Genomic DNA, 17331 nt, shown 5'->3' with positions numbered 1-17331 from the left:
TCCTGCTTGGTCTCAATGTTTGGACTCCACAGGGAGGGGCGGAGAGCAGGGGGGTGATCTCTCTCTCTCCCCGCTTCCACCGGACGGGCCAGAGAAGGGGAGCAGGGCTGGGTCTGGCTGGGTCGGGTATACACTGGATATCATACTCTCTCTCCCTGAGCCTCTCTTCATTATCTGTCTCTGTGTGTTTTTCTTTCTTTCTAACTATTTTCCCTTACATACAATATGTCTCTCCTCTCTCTAAACCTCTCTTCATCAATCCCTCTCTAGTTTCCTCTTTCTTTTGCTTTCACTCTCAGACAGTCTCTTTGTGTTATGGGACTCTCAGACAGTCTCTCTGTGTTATGGGACTCTCAGACAGTCTCTCTGTGTTATGGGACTCTCAGACAGTCTCTCTGTGTTATGGGACTCTCATACAGTCTCTCTGTGTTATGGGACTCTCAGACAGTCTCTCTGTGTTATGGGACTCTCATACAGTCTCTCTGTGTTATGGGACTCTCAGACAGTCTCTTTGTGATATGGGACTCTCATACAGTCTCTCTGTGTTATGGGACTCGCAGACAGTCTCTGTGTTATGGGACTCGCAGACAGTCTCTTTGTGATATGGGACTCTCATACAGTCTCTCTGTGTTATGGGACTCGCAGACAGTCTCTCTGTGTTATGGGACTCGCAGACAGTCTCTCTGTGTTATGGGACTCGCAGACAGTCTCTCTGTGTTATGGGACTCTCAGACAGTCTCTTTGTGTTATGGGACTCTCAGACAGTCTCTCTGTGTTATGGGACTCTCAGACAGTCTCTTTGTGTTATGGGACTCTCAGACAGTCTCTTTGTGTTATGGGACTCTCAGACAGTCTCTCTGTGTTATGGGACTCTCAGACAGTCTCTTTGTGTTATGGGACTCATAGACAGTCTCATTGTGTTATGGGACTCTCAGACAGTCTCTTTGTGTTATGGGACTCTCAGACAGTCTCTTTGTGTTATGGGACTCTCAGACAGTCTCCTTGCATTATAGGATATCTCCATACCCCTCACTCTGTCCTGCCCCTCCTGCAGGGTTGGGGCACATGGCCGATCACTTTGTTGATTAACTAGACGCAAGCTGCTGTCCTCCAGCGTCTCAGAGTGTACTTATAGTGTGTGTGTGTGTGTGTGTGTGTGTGTGAGGAGAGAGCAAGAAGAAGATGGAGGAGAGCAGACACATCCCTGAGAGAAACTCTACCTGTCCTGGGGGATGTTGTTTTAGCTTGTCTGCTCTCTCTCTCTCTCTCCTCTCCACCCCCCCCCCCACTTCCCCCTTCACATACTTTATCTCCTCTCTTTCTCACTCTCTGTCACTATCTTAGTCTTTCCCTATCTTCCCCCATTCTTTCTCTGGCTAGCATGTATCCCTCCGTCTCTCTGTTCTGTTCATCCTCTGTTCAATCAACTCTCTTTTGTTTAACTCGTTATTTATCACCCCTCATTATTTTGCTCTGATTTGGAGCTCCTGTTTCTATTTCCATTGAGACAGGAAGTTTCCCTCTCCCAACCCATCGCATCACTTCCTGTTCCTGTTCCTTATCAGGCGGTGGCAGACAGGCTGTTTGTGCTGGACTGCTTCCTCCCAAAGAGGTGGGAGCCACGGAACTGAGCTGGGGCCTAGTGGGGATGTAAGGAGCTGGAGCTAAGGCTGGAATTAGGGATAGAGCTGAAGTTGGAATTAGGACGAGAGCTGGAGCTAGGGCTGGAGCTTGGGATAGAGCTGGAGCTAGGGATGGAATTAGGGTTAGAGCTGGAGCTAGGGATGGAATTAGGGATAGAGCTGGAGCTAGGGCTGGAGTTAGGGATAGAGCTGGAGCTAGGGATGGAATTAGGGATAGAGCTGGAGCTAGGGCTGGAGTTAGGGATAGAGCTGGAGCTAGGGCTGAAGTTAGGCAAATAGCTGGAGCTAGGACTGGAGTTGGGGTTATAGGTGGAGCTAGGGCTGGAGTTGGGGTTAGAGCTGGAGCTAGGGCTGGAGTTAGTGTTAGAGCTGGAAATAGGGCTGGAGTTAGGGTTAGAGCTGAAGCTAGGGCTGAAGTTAGGCAAATAGCGGGAGCTAAGGCTGGAGTTGGGGTTATAGGTGGAGCTAGGGCTGGAGCTGGGTTTAGAGCTGGAGCTGGGGATGGTGCTGGGGTTGGAGCTGGAGCTAGGGTTAGAGCTGGGGTTAGAGCTGGAGCTAATGCTGGAGCTGGAGCTAGGGCTGGAGCTAGGGCTGGAGTTAGGGTTAGAGCTGGAGCTAGGGATGGAGTTAAGGTTAGAGCTGGAGCTAGGGATAGAGCTGGGGTTAGAGCTGGAGCTAGGGCTGGAGTTAGGGTTAGAGCTAGGGCTGGAGTTAGGGTTAGAGCTGGAGCTAGGGCTGGAGTTAGAGTTAGAGCTAGGGCTGTAGTTAGTGTTAGAGCTGGAGCTAGGGCTGGAGTTAGGGTTAGAGCTGGAGCTAGGGCTGGAGTTAGAGCTGGAGCTAGGGCTGGAGTTAGTGTTAGAGCTGGAGCTAGGGCTGGAGTTAGGGTTAGAGCTGGAGCTAGGGCTGGAGTTAGAGTTAGAGCTGGAGCTAGGGCTGGAGTTAGAGTTAGAGCTGGAGCTAGGGCTGGAGTTAGAGCTGGAGCTAGGGCTGGAGTTAGTGTTAGAGCTGGAGCTAGGGCTGGAGTTAGGGTTAGAGCTGGAGCTAGGGCTGGAGTTAGAGTTAGAGCTGGAGCTAGGGCTGGAGTTAGAGTTAGAGCTGGAGCTAGGGCTGGAGTTAGAGCTGGAGCTAGGGCTGGAGTTAGTGTTAGAGCTGGAGCTAGGGCTGGAGTTAGAGTTAGAGCTGGAGTTAGAGTTAGAGCTGGAGCTAGGGCTGGAATTAGGGTTAGAGCTGGGTTTAGAGCTGGAGCTAATGCTGGAGCTGGAGCTAGGGCCGGAGTTAGGGTTAGAGCTGGAGCTAGGGCTGGAGTTAGAGTTAGAGCTGGAGCTAGGGCTGGAGTTAGGGTTAGAGCTGGAGCTAGGGCTGGAGTTAGGGTTAGAGCTGGAGCTAGGGCTGGAGTTAGAGTTAGAGCTGAAGCTAGTATTAGAGCTGGAGTTAGAGTTAGAGCTGGAGCTAGTGTTAGAGCTGGAGTTAGAGTTAGAGCTGGAGCTAGTGTTAGAGCTGGAGTTAGTGTTAGAGCTGGAGCTAGTGTTAGAGCTGGAGTTAGAGTTAGAACTGGAGCTAGGGCTGGAGTTAGGGTTAGAGCTGGAGCTAGGGCTGGAGTTAGAGTTAGAGCTGGAGCTAGTGTTAGAGCTGGAGTTAGAGTTAGAGCTGGAGTTAGTGTTAGAGCTGGAGCTAGTGTTAGAGCTGGAGTTAGAGTTAGAGCTGGAGCTAGGGCTGGAGTTAGAGTTAGAGCTGGAGCTAGGGCTGGAGTTAGGGTTAGAGCTGGAGCTAGGGCTGGAGTTAGGGTTAGAGCTGGAGCTAGGGCTGGAGTTAGAGTTAGAGCTGGAGCTAGGGCTAGAGTTAGAGTTTGAGCTGGAGCTAGTGTTAGAGCTGGAGCTAGGGCTGGAGTTAGGGTTAGAGCTGGAGTTAGGGCTGGAGTTAGAGTTAGAGCTGGAGCTAGGGCTGGAGTTAGTGTTAGAGCTGGAGCTAGGGCTGGAGTTAGTGTTAGAGCTGGAGCTAGGGCTGGAGTTAGAGTTAGAGCTGGAGCTAGTGTTAGAGCTGGAGTTAGTGTTAGAGCTGGAGTTAGAGTTAGAGCTGAAGTTAGTGTTAGAGCTGGAGCTAGGGCTGGAGTTAGGGTTAGAGATGGAGCTAGGGCTGGAGTTAGGGTTAGAGCTAGGGCTGGAGTTAGAGTTAGAGATGGAGCTAGGGCTGGAGTTAGGGTTAGAGCTAGGGCTGGAGTTAGAGTTAGAGCTGGAGCTAGGGCTGGAGTTAGTGTTAGAGCTGGAGCTAGGGATGGAGTTAGTGTTAGAGCTGGAGCTAGGGCTGGACTAGGGTTAGACCTGGAGTTAGGGTTAGAGCTGGAGCTGGAGCTAGAGCTGGGGTTAGAGTTGGAGCTAGGGATGGAGCTGGGGTTAGAGTTGGAGCTAGGGATGGAGCTGGGGTTAGAGTTGGAGCTAGGGCTGGAGCTGGGGTTAGAGCTGGATCTAGGGTTGGGGTTAGAGCTGGGGATGGGGTTAGAGCTGGGCCTGGAGCTTGGGATGGAGCTAGGACTGGAGCGGGGGAAGGGGTTGGGGTTGGGAGGGGTATTATTATTTTATAACGTTTGGTGTGGATTTCCCCCACTATTCCACCGGCTAGCAGAGTGAGCATTGTGTGTGTATCCCAGGGTTCTGGTTGGGTGTAACAACAATGTTGATATGGTATTGACGTCTGACCCACCTTCCCTCACGATTCCTGTCCATCACCTCAAATTGTCTCCTCAGCCACCTGGATGGAGGATATACAGAAATAGAGAGAAGAGAGATAGTTCAGTATGAGATGGAAAGACAAATGTTGAGTGGCTGTGTTGAGCACAGCGGATTCTTTTAAAAGCCACCAGACACGGGGTTTAACATTGACTTAGTCTAACTTTAAATTGTGACTATATTTGTGAAAACATTAAATAGTAATGTGACCCAAAGCCTACAACACAAAATAATTGAGACGCTGTATGTCCCTTCATTGACTGTGACCAAGTTGTTGACATTTGTAAACCAAATAGTCATAAAACGGATCATATGTACAATACTGAAGTTCCTCTCTCCCACAACAGCACTGTTGTTGAGTTTTCTTCCACAAACCATGGAATATAGGAACACTGCCCCACACATTTACCCAGAATAATTATTTTCAACCAACACAAATATTATTGCTCTCTCCAACCCCTGTCCCCTCTCTCCTATGTGTGTTATAGTAGTAATGGATGATGCTACCGGGATATTAATATTACTACAAACAGGGGCCTGTTAAACAACACAGTCACCTGATTCATACTGTCATAAAGGCACACACTCCTCTCCTCACATCTCTCTCTCTCACACACAAACACACTCCTCTACACACAAACACACACACACACACTCCTCCCCCTCTCTCTCTCTCTTACTCACTCACACACACGCACGCACGCACGCACGCACGCACGCACGCACGCACGTACGTACACACACACACACACACACACACACACACACACACACACACACACACACACACACACACACACACACACACATACGTACCGGTCTATCTGTTGTGGTGCTGAGGCTCTCTGAGTATCCATCATCAGCCAGTTGATTCCAGTGATCCACATATTGACCTCCTCCTCACTGAAGGCTGGAGAGACAGAGAGAGAGAAAGAGAGAGAGAGAGAGGTGGGGTGGGGTGAGGCAGAGGGAGAGAGACAGAGATAGAGAGGGGGAGAGGGAGAGAGACAGAGATAGAGAGCGGGAGAGGGAGGGAGACAGAGATAGAGAGGGGGAGAGGGAGAGAGACAGAGATAGAGAGGGGGAGAGAGACAGAGAGACAGAGATAGAGAGGGGGAGAGGGAGGGAGACAGAGATAGAGAGGGGGAGAGAGGGAGAAAGGCAGATAGAGAAAGAGTGAGACAGGGACAGAGAGCGAGTGTGAGAGTGGGCATGGAGAAAATAAAATGGGGGTAGAATAGAAATGTTGACAAAATGTTAACGAAGTGCTGAGAAGTGAGCTTTATGCAGTGTAATGCTGGCACTACTGCCTTGTACAACAGGAGCTATTGTAGCATGGCATTATTACAAATATGGAAATATTATCTTCCAGCCAACGCCTTACCCTCCCAGAATATCACTAACAGATGCAATGGAGAACATTTGGAGAGCCATCGAGCAACAGAGAAAGCACACACACACACACACACACACACACACACACACACACACACTGACCGGCCACGCTGAGTGTTTTGAGGCGGAACTCCAGTCCGTAGAGCACGATGAAGCAGTGGGCGGAGTCTAATTTACGAGCCTCCTCTGGATAACGCTCAAAGTCCCGGGAACCTTTACCTAACCGCAGCTCCCTGATCTCCCTGATATCAACTAGAGAGAGAGAGGAAAACACTGTTAGTCAACACACACATAGACAGACACACTGCACCCCAACTCCCTCCACGCCAAAATTGTTCAAAGCAAATCAATAATGATGTTATAACAGCTACACAATGGTAATGACAGCGGAGGGGGGCATTTTAAAATATTTGGAATGAATGGTAGATACACAGTCCCGCACACACAAACACTGGCCACACCCACAAGGAAAACAAATCTCATTGACTTAGCAGATGTGTTGAGCAAACTAAACACACAAACACAGCCAGCCAGACACTTGGGTGCACAGAGTTAGCACAAACACAGCCAGCCAGACACTTGGGTGCACAGAGTTAGCACAAACACAGCCAGCCAGACACTTGGGTGCACAGAGTTAGCACAAACACAGCCAGCCAGACACTTGGGTGCACAGAGTTAGCACAAACACAGCCAGCCAGACACTTGGGTGCACAGAGTTAGCACAAACACAGCCAGCCAGACACTTGGGTGCACAGAGTTAGCACAAACACAGCCAGCCAGACACTTGGGTGCACAGAGTTAGCACAAACACAGCCAGCCAGACACTTGGGTGCACAGAGTTAGCACAAACACAGCCAGCCAGACACTTGGGTGCACAGAGTTTGCACAAACAGAGCCAGCCAGACACTTGGGTGCACAGAGTTAGCACAAACACAGCCAGCCAGACACTTGGGTGCACAGAGTTAGCACAAACACAGCCAGCCAGACACTTGGGTGCACAGAGTTAGCACAAACACACTTGAACAGATTTATACACACACAGTCAAAATAGAAATAGAGATTTTAAAGCTTCTTTATAAGATGTGCACACACTTAAGAAACACACACACACACACGAACATGAACACACATACAGCAGGGTTGAGAGAAAAGTCATAAAGCTGAATATTTCTCCTGAGATACGAATGTAAACACACCACACGTCACTATGGCTTCCAGAGAGAGAGAGAGAGTGAGTTAGAGAGCGAGCAACAGAAGGAAGGAAAAGGGGAGATAGAGAAGGCAGGAGGGGGAGAGAGAGAATGAGAGCGATGGGGAGAGATAACGAGAGTAAGAGAGGACAGAAGGGGAGAGAGAAGGGCTATATAAATTTGATTTGATTTGATTTGGTCAAAAATGGAGCACTATATAGGGAATAGGGAAACATTTGGGACGCAACCAGGGAGAAGGAAAGAGAGACGAGAACAGTGAGAGGGAGAGAGAGAGAAGGATAGACGGGGAGAGATATGGGTAGGGGAAGAGAGGGTGAAGGACAGAGAGAGAGAGAAGGATAGACGGGGAGAGATAAGGGTAGGGGAAGAGAGGGTGAAGGACAGAGAGCGAGAGAAGGATAAACAGGGCGAGATAAGGGTAGGGGAAGAGAGGGTGAAGGACAGAGAGAGAGAGAAGGATAGACAGGGAGAGATAAGGGTAGGGGAAGAGAGGGTGAAGGACAGAGAGAGAGAAGGATAGACGGGGAGAGATAAGGGTAGGGGAAGAGAGGGTGAAGGACAGAGAGAGAGAGAAGGATAGACAGGGAGAGATAAGGGTAGGGAAGAGAGGGTGAAGGACAGAGAGAGAGAGAAGGATAGACGGGGAGAGATAAGGGTAGGGGAAGAGTGGGTGAAGGACAGAGAGAGAGAAGGATAGACGGGGAGAGAAGGGTAGGGGAAGAGAGGGTGAAGGACAGAGAGAGAGAGAAGGATAGACAGGGAGAGATAAGGGTAGGGGAAGAGAGGGTGAAGAACAGAGAGAGAGAGAAGGATAGACGGGGAGAGAAGGGTAGGGGAAGAGAGGGTGAAGGACAGAGAGAGAGAGAAGGATAGATGGGGAGATAAGGGTAGGGGAAGAGAGGGTGAAGGACAGAGAGAGAGAGAAGGATAGACGGGGAGAGAAGGGTAGGGGAAGAGAGGGTGAAGGACAGAGAGAGAGAAGGATAGACAGGGAGAGATAAGAGTAGGGGAAGAGAGGGTGAAGGACAGAGAGAGAGAGAAGGATAGACAGGGAGAGATAAGGGTAGGGGAAGAGAGGGTGAAGGACAGAGAGAGAGAAGGATAGACAGGGAGAGATAAGGGTAGGGGAAGAGAGGGTGAAGGACAGAGAGAGAGAAGGATAGACAGGGAGAGATAAGGGTAGGGGAAGAGAGGGTGAAGGACAGAGAGAGAGAGAAGGATAGACAGGGAGAGATAAGGGTAGGGGAAGAGAGGGTGAAGGACAGAGAGAGAGAGAAGGATAGACAGGGAGAGAAGGGTAGGGGAAGAGAGGGTGAAGGACAGAGAGAGAGAAGGATAGACAGGGAGAGATAAGAGTAGGGGAAGAGAGGGTGAAGGACAGAGAGAGAGAAGGATAGACAGGGAGAGATAAGGGTAGGGGAAGAGAGGGTGAAGGACAGAGAGAGAGAAGGATAGACGGGGAGAGATAAGGGTAGGGGAAGAGAGGGTGAAGGACAGAGAGAGAGAAGGATAGACAGGGAGAGATAAGGGTAGGGGAAGAGAGGGTGAAGAACAGAGAGAGAGAGAAGGATAGACAGGGAGAGATAAGGGTAGGGGAAGAGAGGGTGAAGGACAGAGAGAGAGAGAAGGATAGACAGGGAGAGATAAGGGTAGGGGAAGAGAGGGTGAAGGACAGAGAGAGAGAAGGATAGACAGGGAGAGATAAGGGTAGGGGAAGAGAGGGTGAAGGACAGAGAGAGAGAGAAGGATAGACAGGGAGAGATAAGGGTAGGGGAAGAGAGGGTGAAGGACAGAGAGAGAGAGAAGGATAGACAGGGAGAGATAAGGGTAGGGGAAGAGAGGGTGAAGGACAGAGAGAGAGAAGGATAGACAGGGAGAGATAAGGGTAGGGGAAGAGAGGGTGAAGGACAGAGAGAGAGAGAAGGATAGACAGGGAGAGATAAGGGTAGGGGAAGAGAGGGTGAAGGACAGAGAGAGAGAAGGATAGACAGGGAGAGATAAGGGTAGGGGAAGAGAGGGTGAAGGACAGAGAGAGAGAGAAGCAAAGTGGAGGAGAGTTGTGTGCATGTGAAGAAAGCATAGTTCCATAGTACCACACAAACACACACATCCATCTTTAGCTGCAGAGCAGGCTAACCACTGTTCTACAGAGCAGCAGGTGTAAGCATTCCCATACATCTAGTCTACAGTCTACAATATAGTCTACAGTCTACCATACAGTCTACAGTCTACCACACAGTCTACAGCAGAGGTGTCAAAGTTGTATTTTTTTAATTTTTCACCTTTATTTAACCAGGTAAGCTAGTTGAGAACAAGTTCTCATTTATAAACTGCGACTTGGTCAATATAAAGCAAAGCAGTGCGACACAAACAACAACACAGAGTTAGACATGGAATAAACAAACATACAGTCAATAATACAATAGAAAAGGTATATATACAGTGTGTACAAATGAGGTAGGATAAGGGAGGTAAGGCAATAAATAGGCCATAGTGGCGAAATAATTACAATATAGCAATTAAACACTGTAATGGTAGATGTGCAGAAAATGAATGTGCAAATAGAGATACTGGGGTGCAAAGGAGCAAAATAAATAAATAGCAGTATGGGGATGAGGTAGTTGGATGGGCTATTTACAGATGGCCTTTGTACAGGTGCAGTGATCTGTGAGCTGCTCTGACAGCTGGTCGTTAAAATTAGTGAGGGATATATGAGTCTCCAGCTTCAGTGATTTTTGCAGTTCATTCCAGTCATTGGCAGCAGAGAACTGGAAGGAAAGGCAGCCAAAGGAGGAATTGGCTTTGGGGGTGACCAGTGAAATATACCTGCTGGAGCGCGTGCTACGGTTGAGTGCTGCTATGGTGACCATTGAGCTGAGATAAGGCGGGGCTTTACCTAGCAAAGACTTATAGATGACCTGGAGCCAGTGGGTTTGGCGACGAATATGAAGCGAGGGCCAGCCAACGAGAGCATACAGGTCGCAGTGGTAGGTAGTATATGGCGCTTGGTGACAAAACGGATGGCACTGTGATAGACTGCATCCAATTTGCTGAGTAGAGTGTTGGAGGCTATTTTGTCAATGACATCACCGAAGTCAAGGACCGGTAGGATAGTCAGTTTTACAAGGGTATATTTGGCAGCATGAGTTAAGGATGCTTTGTTGCGAAATAGGACGATGATTCTAGATTTAATTTTGGATTGGAGATGCTTAATGTGAGTCTGGAAGGAGAGTTTACAGTCTAACCAGACACCTAGGTGTTTGTAGTTGTCCACATATTCTAAGTCAGAACCGTCCAGAGTAGTGATGCTGGACGGGCGGGCAAGTGCGGGCAGCAATTGGTTGAAGAGCATGCATTTAGTTTTACTATACAACTATACAACAGTACAACCGTCCTCGGAAGGAGAGTTGTATGGCATTGAAGCTCGTCTGGAGGTTAGTTAACACAGTGTCCAAAGAAGGGCCAAAAGTATACAGAATGGTGTCGTCTGCGTAGAGGTGGATCAAAGAATCACCAGCAGCAAGAGGAACATCATTGATGTTTACAGAGAAGAGAGTCGGCCCGAGAATTTAACCCCCATAGAGACTGCCAGAGGTCCGGACAATAGACCCTCCGATTTGACACACTGAACTCTGTTTGAGAAGTAGTTGGTGAAACAGGCGAGGCAGTCATCTGAGAAACCAAGGCTGTTGAGTCTGCCGATAAGAATGTGGTGATTGACAGAGTCGAAAGCCTCGGCCAGGTCGATAAATACAGCTGCACAGTATTGTCTCTTATCGATGGCAGTTATGATATCGTTAAGGACCTTGAGCGTGGCTGAGGTGCACCCATGACCAGCTCGGAAACCAGATTGCAAAGCGGAGAAGGTACGATGGGAATCAAAATGGTCAGTGATCTGTTTGTTAACTTGGCTTTCAAAGACCTTAGAAAGGCAGGGTAGGATAGATATAGCTCTGTAGCAGTTTGGATCAAGAATGTCCCCCCCCTTTGAAGAGGGGGATGATCGCAGCAGCTTTCCAATCTATGTGGATCTCAGACGATACGAAAGAGAGGTTGAACAGGCTAGTAATAGGGGTTGCAACAATTTTGGCGGATAATTCTAGAAAGAAAGGGTCCAGATTGTCTAGCCCGGCTGATTTGTAGAGGTCCAGATTTTGCAGCTCTTTCAGAACATCAGCTATCTGGATTTGGGTGAAGGAGAAATGGGGAGGCTTGGGCAAGTTGCTGTTGACCGGGGTAGGGGTGGCCAGGTGGAAACATGGCCAGCAGTAGATAAATGCTTATTGAAATTCTCAATTATGGCAGGTTTATCGGTGGTGACAGTGTTTCCTAGCCTCAGTTTTTCCATGGAGTGCCTAATGTCTGCAGGTTTTGGGTTTTTCCTTTCAATTAAGCCCTAGACAACCAGGTGTGGAGAGTTGCTTACTAATTAGTGACCTTAAATCATCAATCAAGTACAAGGAAGGAGAGAAAACCCGCAGATACTTGGCCTTCCGTGGAATGACTTTTCATGTGGTCTACAGTCTACCATTCAGTCTACAGCAGGGGTGTCCAACTCATTTTACCTCGGGGGCCGCATTTGGTCTTCAACGAGGTCCGGAGGGCCGCAATGAAAATTGGTTATATTCCTTGCCGTCATAATTTGCTAATAATAGTAATCCTCTATCCATCCTTTTTGCAATTTCCAATGCTCCCTGACTGTCTAGTAATTAGTAGTGAGCTGTACAGTCAAGAAACCTTATGAGAAAAGGTCAATTGACTGTGCACAGTGATTATTAGCGAGCTGGACAGTAAAAAAAACGGTAAGAATATAGGTCTGTTACCTTTCTACACAGTTTTGATTTGGTTTTAGTCATTTAAAAGTATATCAAGTTTGTTTCCATATTATCATGTCTACAGTATAGTCTACACTCTACAGTATACTGAACAATCTACAGTCCACAGTACAGTCTACCATACAGTCTACAGTATACCGTACAGTCTACAGTCTACCATACACTCTACAGTCTACCAAACAGTCTACAGTCTACCACACAGTCTACAGTCTGCAGTCTATAGCCTACTATACAATCTACTGTCTACCATACAGTCTACAGTCTACTATACAGTCTACAATCTACAGTCTACAGTACAGTCTACAGTCTACCACACAGTCTACAGTGCACCACATTCTACAGTCCACCGTCTATTATACAGCCAACCATAGAGTCTACAGTCCACCAAACAGTCTACCGTCTACTGTATAGTTTACAGTCTACCATACAGTTTACAGGCTACAGTCTACAGTCTACCATACAGTTTACAATCTACCATACAGTCTACAGTCTACAATATACAGTATACCATACAGTCTACAGTCTACAGTCTACAGTCCACCATTCAGTCAGAGGAAATCTGGTTTATATCTGGGTCTGCTGTATGTGCAGATGATAGATCAGAGGAAAGGTTTGGCACCAGATTAAGAGACTAAGATGATCATCTGAGGAAGAGAATATCTCCAGCTGGTTACAACAGTCAGTCAGTCGATGTCTGTGTCCCAAATGGGCTCACAAGGCTCCGATCAAAATAAGTGTAGGAAATAGGCAGCTATTTGGGACTCAGCATGTTCAGTGCTCAATGCCAGAGAGGGTAGACTAAAATACGTGGCAAGAGAGCTGAGGTGGTGGTGGTGGGAAGGCTGTCCTGACCATTACTGTGTGTGTGTGTGTGTGTGTGTGTGTGTGTGTGTGTGTGTGTGTGTGTGTGTGTGTGTGTGTGTGTGTGTGTGTGTGTGTGTGTGTGTGTGTGTGTGTGTGTGTGTGTGTGTGTGTGTGTGTGTGTGCGTGTGCGTGTGTGTGTGTTCTGAATACAATGCTGTGAAGCAACTCTGGATGACCTTAGATGGGAGACTGGTCTGGCTCTGAGACAGAAAAGCACTTTACCGTGAAATGCTTACTTACAAGATCATAACCAACAGTGCAGTTCAAGAAGAGTTAAGAAAATACTGTATTTACCAAGTTTTAAAAAAAGAGTAAAAAGTAAAAAGTCACACAATAAGAATAACAATAACGAGGCTATATACAGGGGGCACCGGTACCGAGTCAGTGTGTGGGGGTACACTGGAGTGATAAATGTGCAGAGGATGAATGTGTAAGTAGAGATACTAGGGTGCAAAGGAGCTAAATAAATAAATAACAGTATGGGGATGAGGTAGTTGGATGGGCTATTTAGTTAGTTGAGGTAATTTGTACATGGAGGTGGGGTGAAGTGACTATGCATAGAAAATAAACAGCGAGTAGCAAAAGGAAATTGTCCAGTGGTGATTTTATTTATTGTTCAGCAGTCTTATGGCTAGGGGGTAGAAGCTGCTGAGGAGGCTTTTGGTCCTAGACTTGGCGCTCCGGTACCGCTTGCCGTGCGGTAGCAGAGAAAACAGTCTATGGGGGTCCCTATGGGACCCTATGGGGGTCTGGGTGACTGGAGTCTCTGACAATGTTATGGGCTTTCCTCTGACACCGCCTATTGTATAGGTCCTGGATGGCAGGGAGCTTGGCCCCAGTGATGTACTGGGCTGTTTGCACTATCCTCTGTCGCGACTTACGGTCAGATGCCAAGCAGTTGCCATACCAGGCGTTGATACCACCGGTCAGGATGCTCTCGATGGGGCAGCTGTAGAAGCTTTTGAGGATCTGGGGACCCATGCCAAATCTTTTCAGTCTCCCGAGGGTGAAAAGGATATATTGTGCCCTCTTCACGACTGTCTTGGTATGTTTGGACCATGATAGTTCGTTGGTGATGTGGACACCAAGGAACTTGAAAATCTCGACCCGCTCCACTACAGCTCTGTCGATGTTAATGGGGGCCTGTTCGGCCTGCCTTTTCCTGTAGTCCACGATCAGCTGCTTTGTCTTGCTCACATTGAGGGAGAGGTTGTTGTCCTGGCACCACACTGCCAGTTCTCTGACCCCCTCCCTATAGGCCGTCTGATCGTTGTCGGTAATCAGGCCTACCACTGTTGTGTAGTCAGCACAACAGTGGGCCATGTGAGCCACAACCAGCCTTCAAAGCACTTCACGGCTACCGATGTGAGTGCCACGGGGGAGTAATCATTTAGTCAGGTTACCTTCGCTTCCTTGGGCACAGGGACTATGGGGGTCTGTTTGAAACATGTAGGTGTTACAGACTCGGTCAGGGAGAGGTTGAAAATGTCAGTGAAGACACTTGCCAGTTGGTCTGCGCACGCTTTGAGTACACATCCTGGTAATCCGTCTGGCCCCGCGGCTTTGTGAATGTTGACCTGTTTAAAGGTTTTGTTCACATCAGCTACCGAGAGCGTTATCACACTGTCATCGGGAACAGCTGGCGCTCTCATGCATGCTTCGGTGTTGCTTGCTTCGAAGCGAGCACATGAGACATTTAGCTTGTCTGGTAGGCTCGCGTCACTGGGCAGCTCGCAGCTGGGTTTCCCTTAGTAGTCCGTAATAGTTTTCAAGCCCTGCCACAGCCGACGAGCGTCAGAGCCAGTGTAGTAGGATTCAATCTTAATCCTGTATTGACGCTTTACTTCCTTGATGGTTCGTCTGAGGGCAAAGCGGGATTTCTTATAAGTGTCTGGATCAGTCTCCCACTCCTTGAAAGCGGCAGCTCTAGCCTTTAGCTCAATGCGGATATTGCCTGTAATCCATGGCTTCTGGTTGACATATGTACGTACAGTCACTGTGGGGACGACGGCGGCAATGCACTTATTGATGAAGCCGATGACTGAGGTGGTGTACTCCTCAATGCCATTGGATGAATCCAGTCTGTGCTAGCAAAACAGTCCTGTAGTGTGGCATCCACGTCATCTGACCACTTCCGTATTGAGCCAGTCACTGGTACTTCCTGCTTTAGTTTTTGCGTGTAAGCAGGAATCAGGAGGATAGAATTATGGTCAGATTTGCTAAATGGAGGGCAGGGGAGAGCTTTGTATGCATCTGTGTGTGTGGAGTAAAGGTGATCTAGGAATTCGTTTTGTCTTTGGTTGCACATGTGACATGCTGGTAAAAATTTGGTAAAACTGATTTAAGTTTGCCTGCATTAAAAATCTGGCCACTAGGAGCGCCACTTGTGGGTGAGCATTTTCTTCTTTCCTTATGGCCTTATAGAGTTGGTTGAGAGCGGTCTTAGTGCTAGCATCGGTTTGTGGTGGTAAATAGAAATACAGTTTTTAATGTCCCATTGGTAGGATCATCTTAATCGTAGGTCATCAATTTTATTGATAGCAGTGGGAGTAGGGATAGCAGTGGGAGTTTACTCGCTCGCCAACGGATTCTCAGAAGGCTGCCCAATCTGTGGCCCCTTTTCCTGCATCTTTTCTTCACGCAAAAGGCGTGGATCGTGGCCTGTTCCAGTGACAGCAGGATATCCTTCTCGTCAGACTCGTTAAAGGAAAAAGTTTATTCCAGTCCGCGGTAAGTAATCGCAGTTCTGATGTCCAGAAGTTATTTTCAGTCATAAGAGACGATTGCAGCAACATTATGTACACAATAAGCAAAAACACAAGTTACACAAAACGCTACAAAACTAACAAAATAGCACAATTGGTTGGGAGAATGTAAAACATCAGCCATGTTCTTCGGCGCCATCTTTCCATATGGCTCTGGTCAAAAGTAGTGCACTAATTAGGGGAAAAGGTGCCATTCTGGACGCAACATAATATCTGTCCAAATGGACTCTTAAATAAATACCCAACAATACTGGGGTCACTATTCGCTTTGAGTCCCTCTTTATTGCTTTTTGTCATTTACTCTGGATGCTGGACAATAAGGCGTTTTGGTGTGTGTATGTGTGTATCTATGTGTCTATGTGTGTGTATGTGTGTGTATCTATGTGTCTATGTGTCTATGTGTGTGTGTGTGTGTGTGTGTGTGTGTGTGTGTGTGTGTGTGTGTGTGTGTGTGTGTGTGTGTGTGTGAGTTAGAGACAATAAGGCGTATCAGTGTGTGTGTGTGAGTTTGAGACAATAAGGCGTATCGGTGTGTGTATGTGTGTGTATGTGTGTGTATGTGTCTGTCTATGTGTGTGTGTGTGTGTGTGTGTGTGTGTGTGTGTGTGTGTGTGTGTGTGTGTGTGTGTGTGTGTGTGTGTGTGTGTGAGTCTGAGGCAATAAGGCATATCGGTGTGTGTGTCTGAGACAATAAGGCGTATCGGTCTGTGTGTGGGTGTATGTGTGTGTATGTGTGTGTGTATGTTTTTGTGTGTGTGTCTGGGACAATAAGGCGTATCAACCTCCCAGCCAAGAGTCACGCTTGGCTCACCATAACCATGTTAGTTAATACAGCCTGGCTTTCTCATGCTTACTGGGATTTTGCGCCACACTCACCACAAACACACAAAACAGTATTCCCTCCCTCTGAGGCCTTTCATCCTGGTCCAGACTGTGATTAAGACACACACTCCTCTTCTCACATCTCCCTATCTCTCTCTAACACACACACACACACACACACACACACACACACACACACACACACACTTCTCTTGAAGAAGAAGAAAGACCAACAAGAGATTCTTGTAGTCTATAGATCTGCAGTAAATACACCTACAATGACCTCTATAGAGTACCATTGTATGAGTCATAATACCCATAAAACAAGGAAATGGTTCCAATCGTTTTTCCACCGGTAATGTTTCCCATAGGGATTTTTAGAAACACTTAAAAGAAGGGCTGTGTTTCGTGTAGCCTTACCCTGGAGTGACATTTTGATAACTGTGTAAATCTCTCTAGGACAAGGTGACTTTTATCAATATATTTCCCCCTTCAAAATAAAATGCTAATTAGCTGCTAATGTGGCTATCATAGTACAAATGCCATAATGATCTGGACGAGGCAAAGGTAAAAAAATCTCTGTGTGAACTATTAACTAAATTTAGTAATGAATAAATTGGCAAAATTTCATTAAATTGAAAATTCTGTGAACTGTTTTACATTGACACAATACCTGTTAGCAAAGGTGTCAGTTAGAGATGACGAGCAGGAACAATACCTGTTAGCAAAGGTGTCAGCTAGAGATGACGAGCAGGAACAATACCTGTTAGCAAAGGTGTCAGTTAGAGATGACGAGCAGGAACAATACCTGTTAGCAAAGGTGTCAGTTAGAGATGACGAGCAGGAACAATACCTGTTAGCAAAGGTGTCAGCTAGAGATGACGAGCAGGAACAATACCTACTAGCAAAGGTGTCAGTTAGAGATGACGAGCAGGAACAATACCTGTTAGCAAAGGTGTCAGTTAGAGATGACGAGCAGGAACAATACCTGTTAGCAAAGGTGTCAGCTAGAGATGACGAGCAGGAACAATACCTGTTAGCAAAGGTGTCAGTTAGAGATGACGAGCAGGAAC

General features: G+C 47.5%; 1 protein-coding gene across 1 annotated transcript in view; it reads right to left on the bottom strand.

Moving 5' to 3' along the window:
- Positions 1–17331, bottom strand: part of LOC112251330 (1-phosphatidylinositol 4,5-bisphosphate phosphodiesterase gamma-1-like) — a 77315-nt gene that overhangs the window by 52392 nt on the left and 7592 nt on the right. The window contains exons 3-5 of the mRNA XM_042322333.1: positions 5864–6013; positions 5183–5276; positions 4341–4388 (exon numbers count right to left, since the gene is read on the bottom strand). Of these exons, the coding sequence (XP_042178267.1) occupies positions 4341–4388; positions 5183–5276; positions 5864–6013 (292 nt within the window). The remainder of the gene's footprint in view (positions 1–4340; positions 4389–5182; positions 5277–5863; positions 6014–17331) is intronic.

This window comes from Oncorhynchus tshawytscha, linkage group LG05 (assembly GCF_018296145.1).
Source record: "Oncorhynchus tshawytscha isolate Ot180627B linkage group LG05, Otsh_v2.0, whole genome shotgun sequence".
In the NCBI taxonomy this organism is placed as follows: domain Eukaryota; kingdom Metazoa; phylum Chordata; class Actinopteri; order Salmoniformes; family Salmonidae; genus Oncorhynchus; species Oncorhynchus tshawytscha.
Note: the sequence above shows the minus strand (reverse complement) of the source record. Positions and strands in the feature narration are given on the sequence as shown.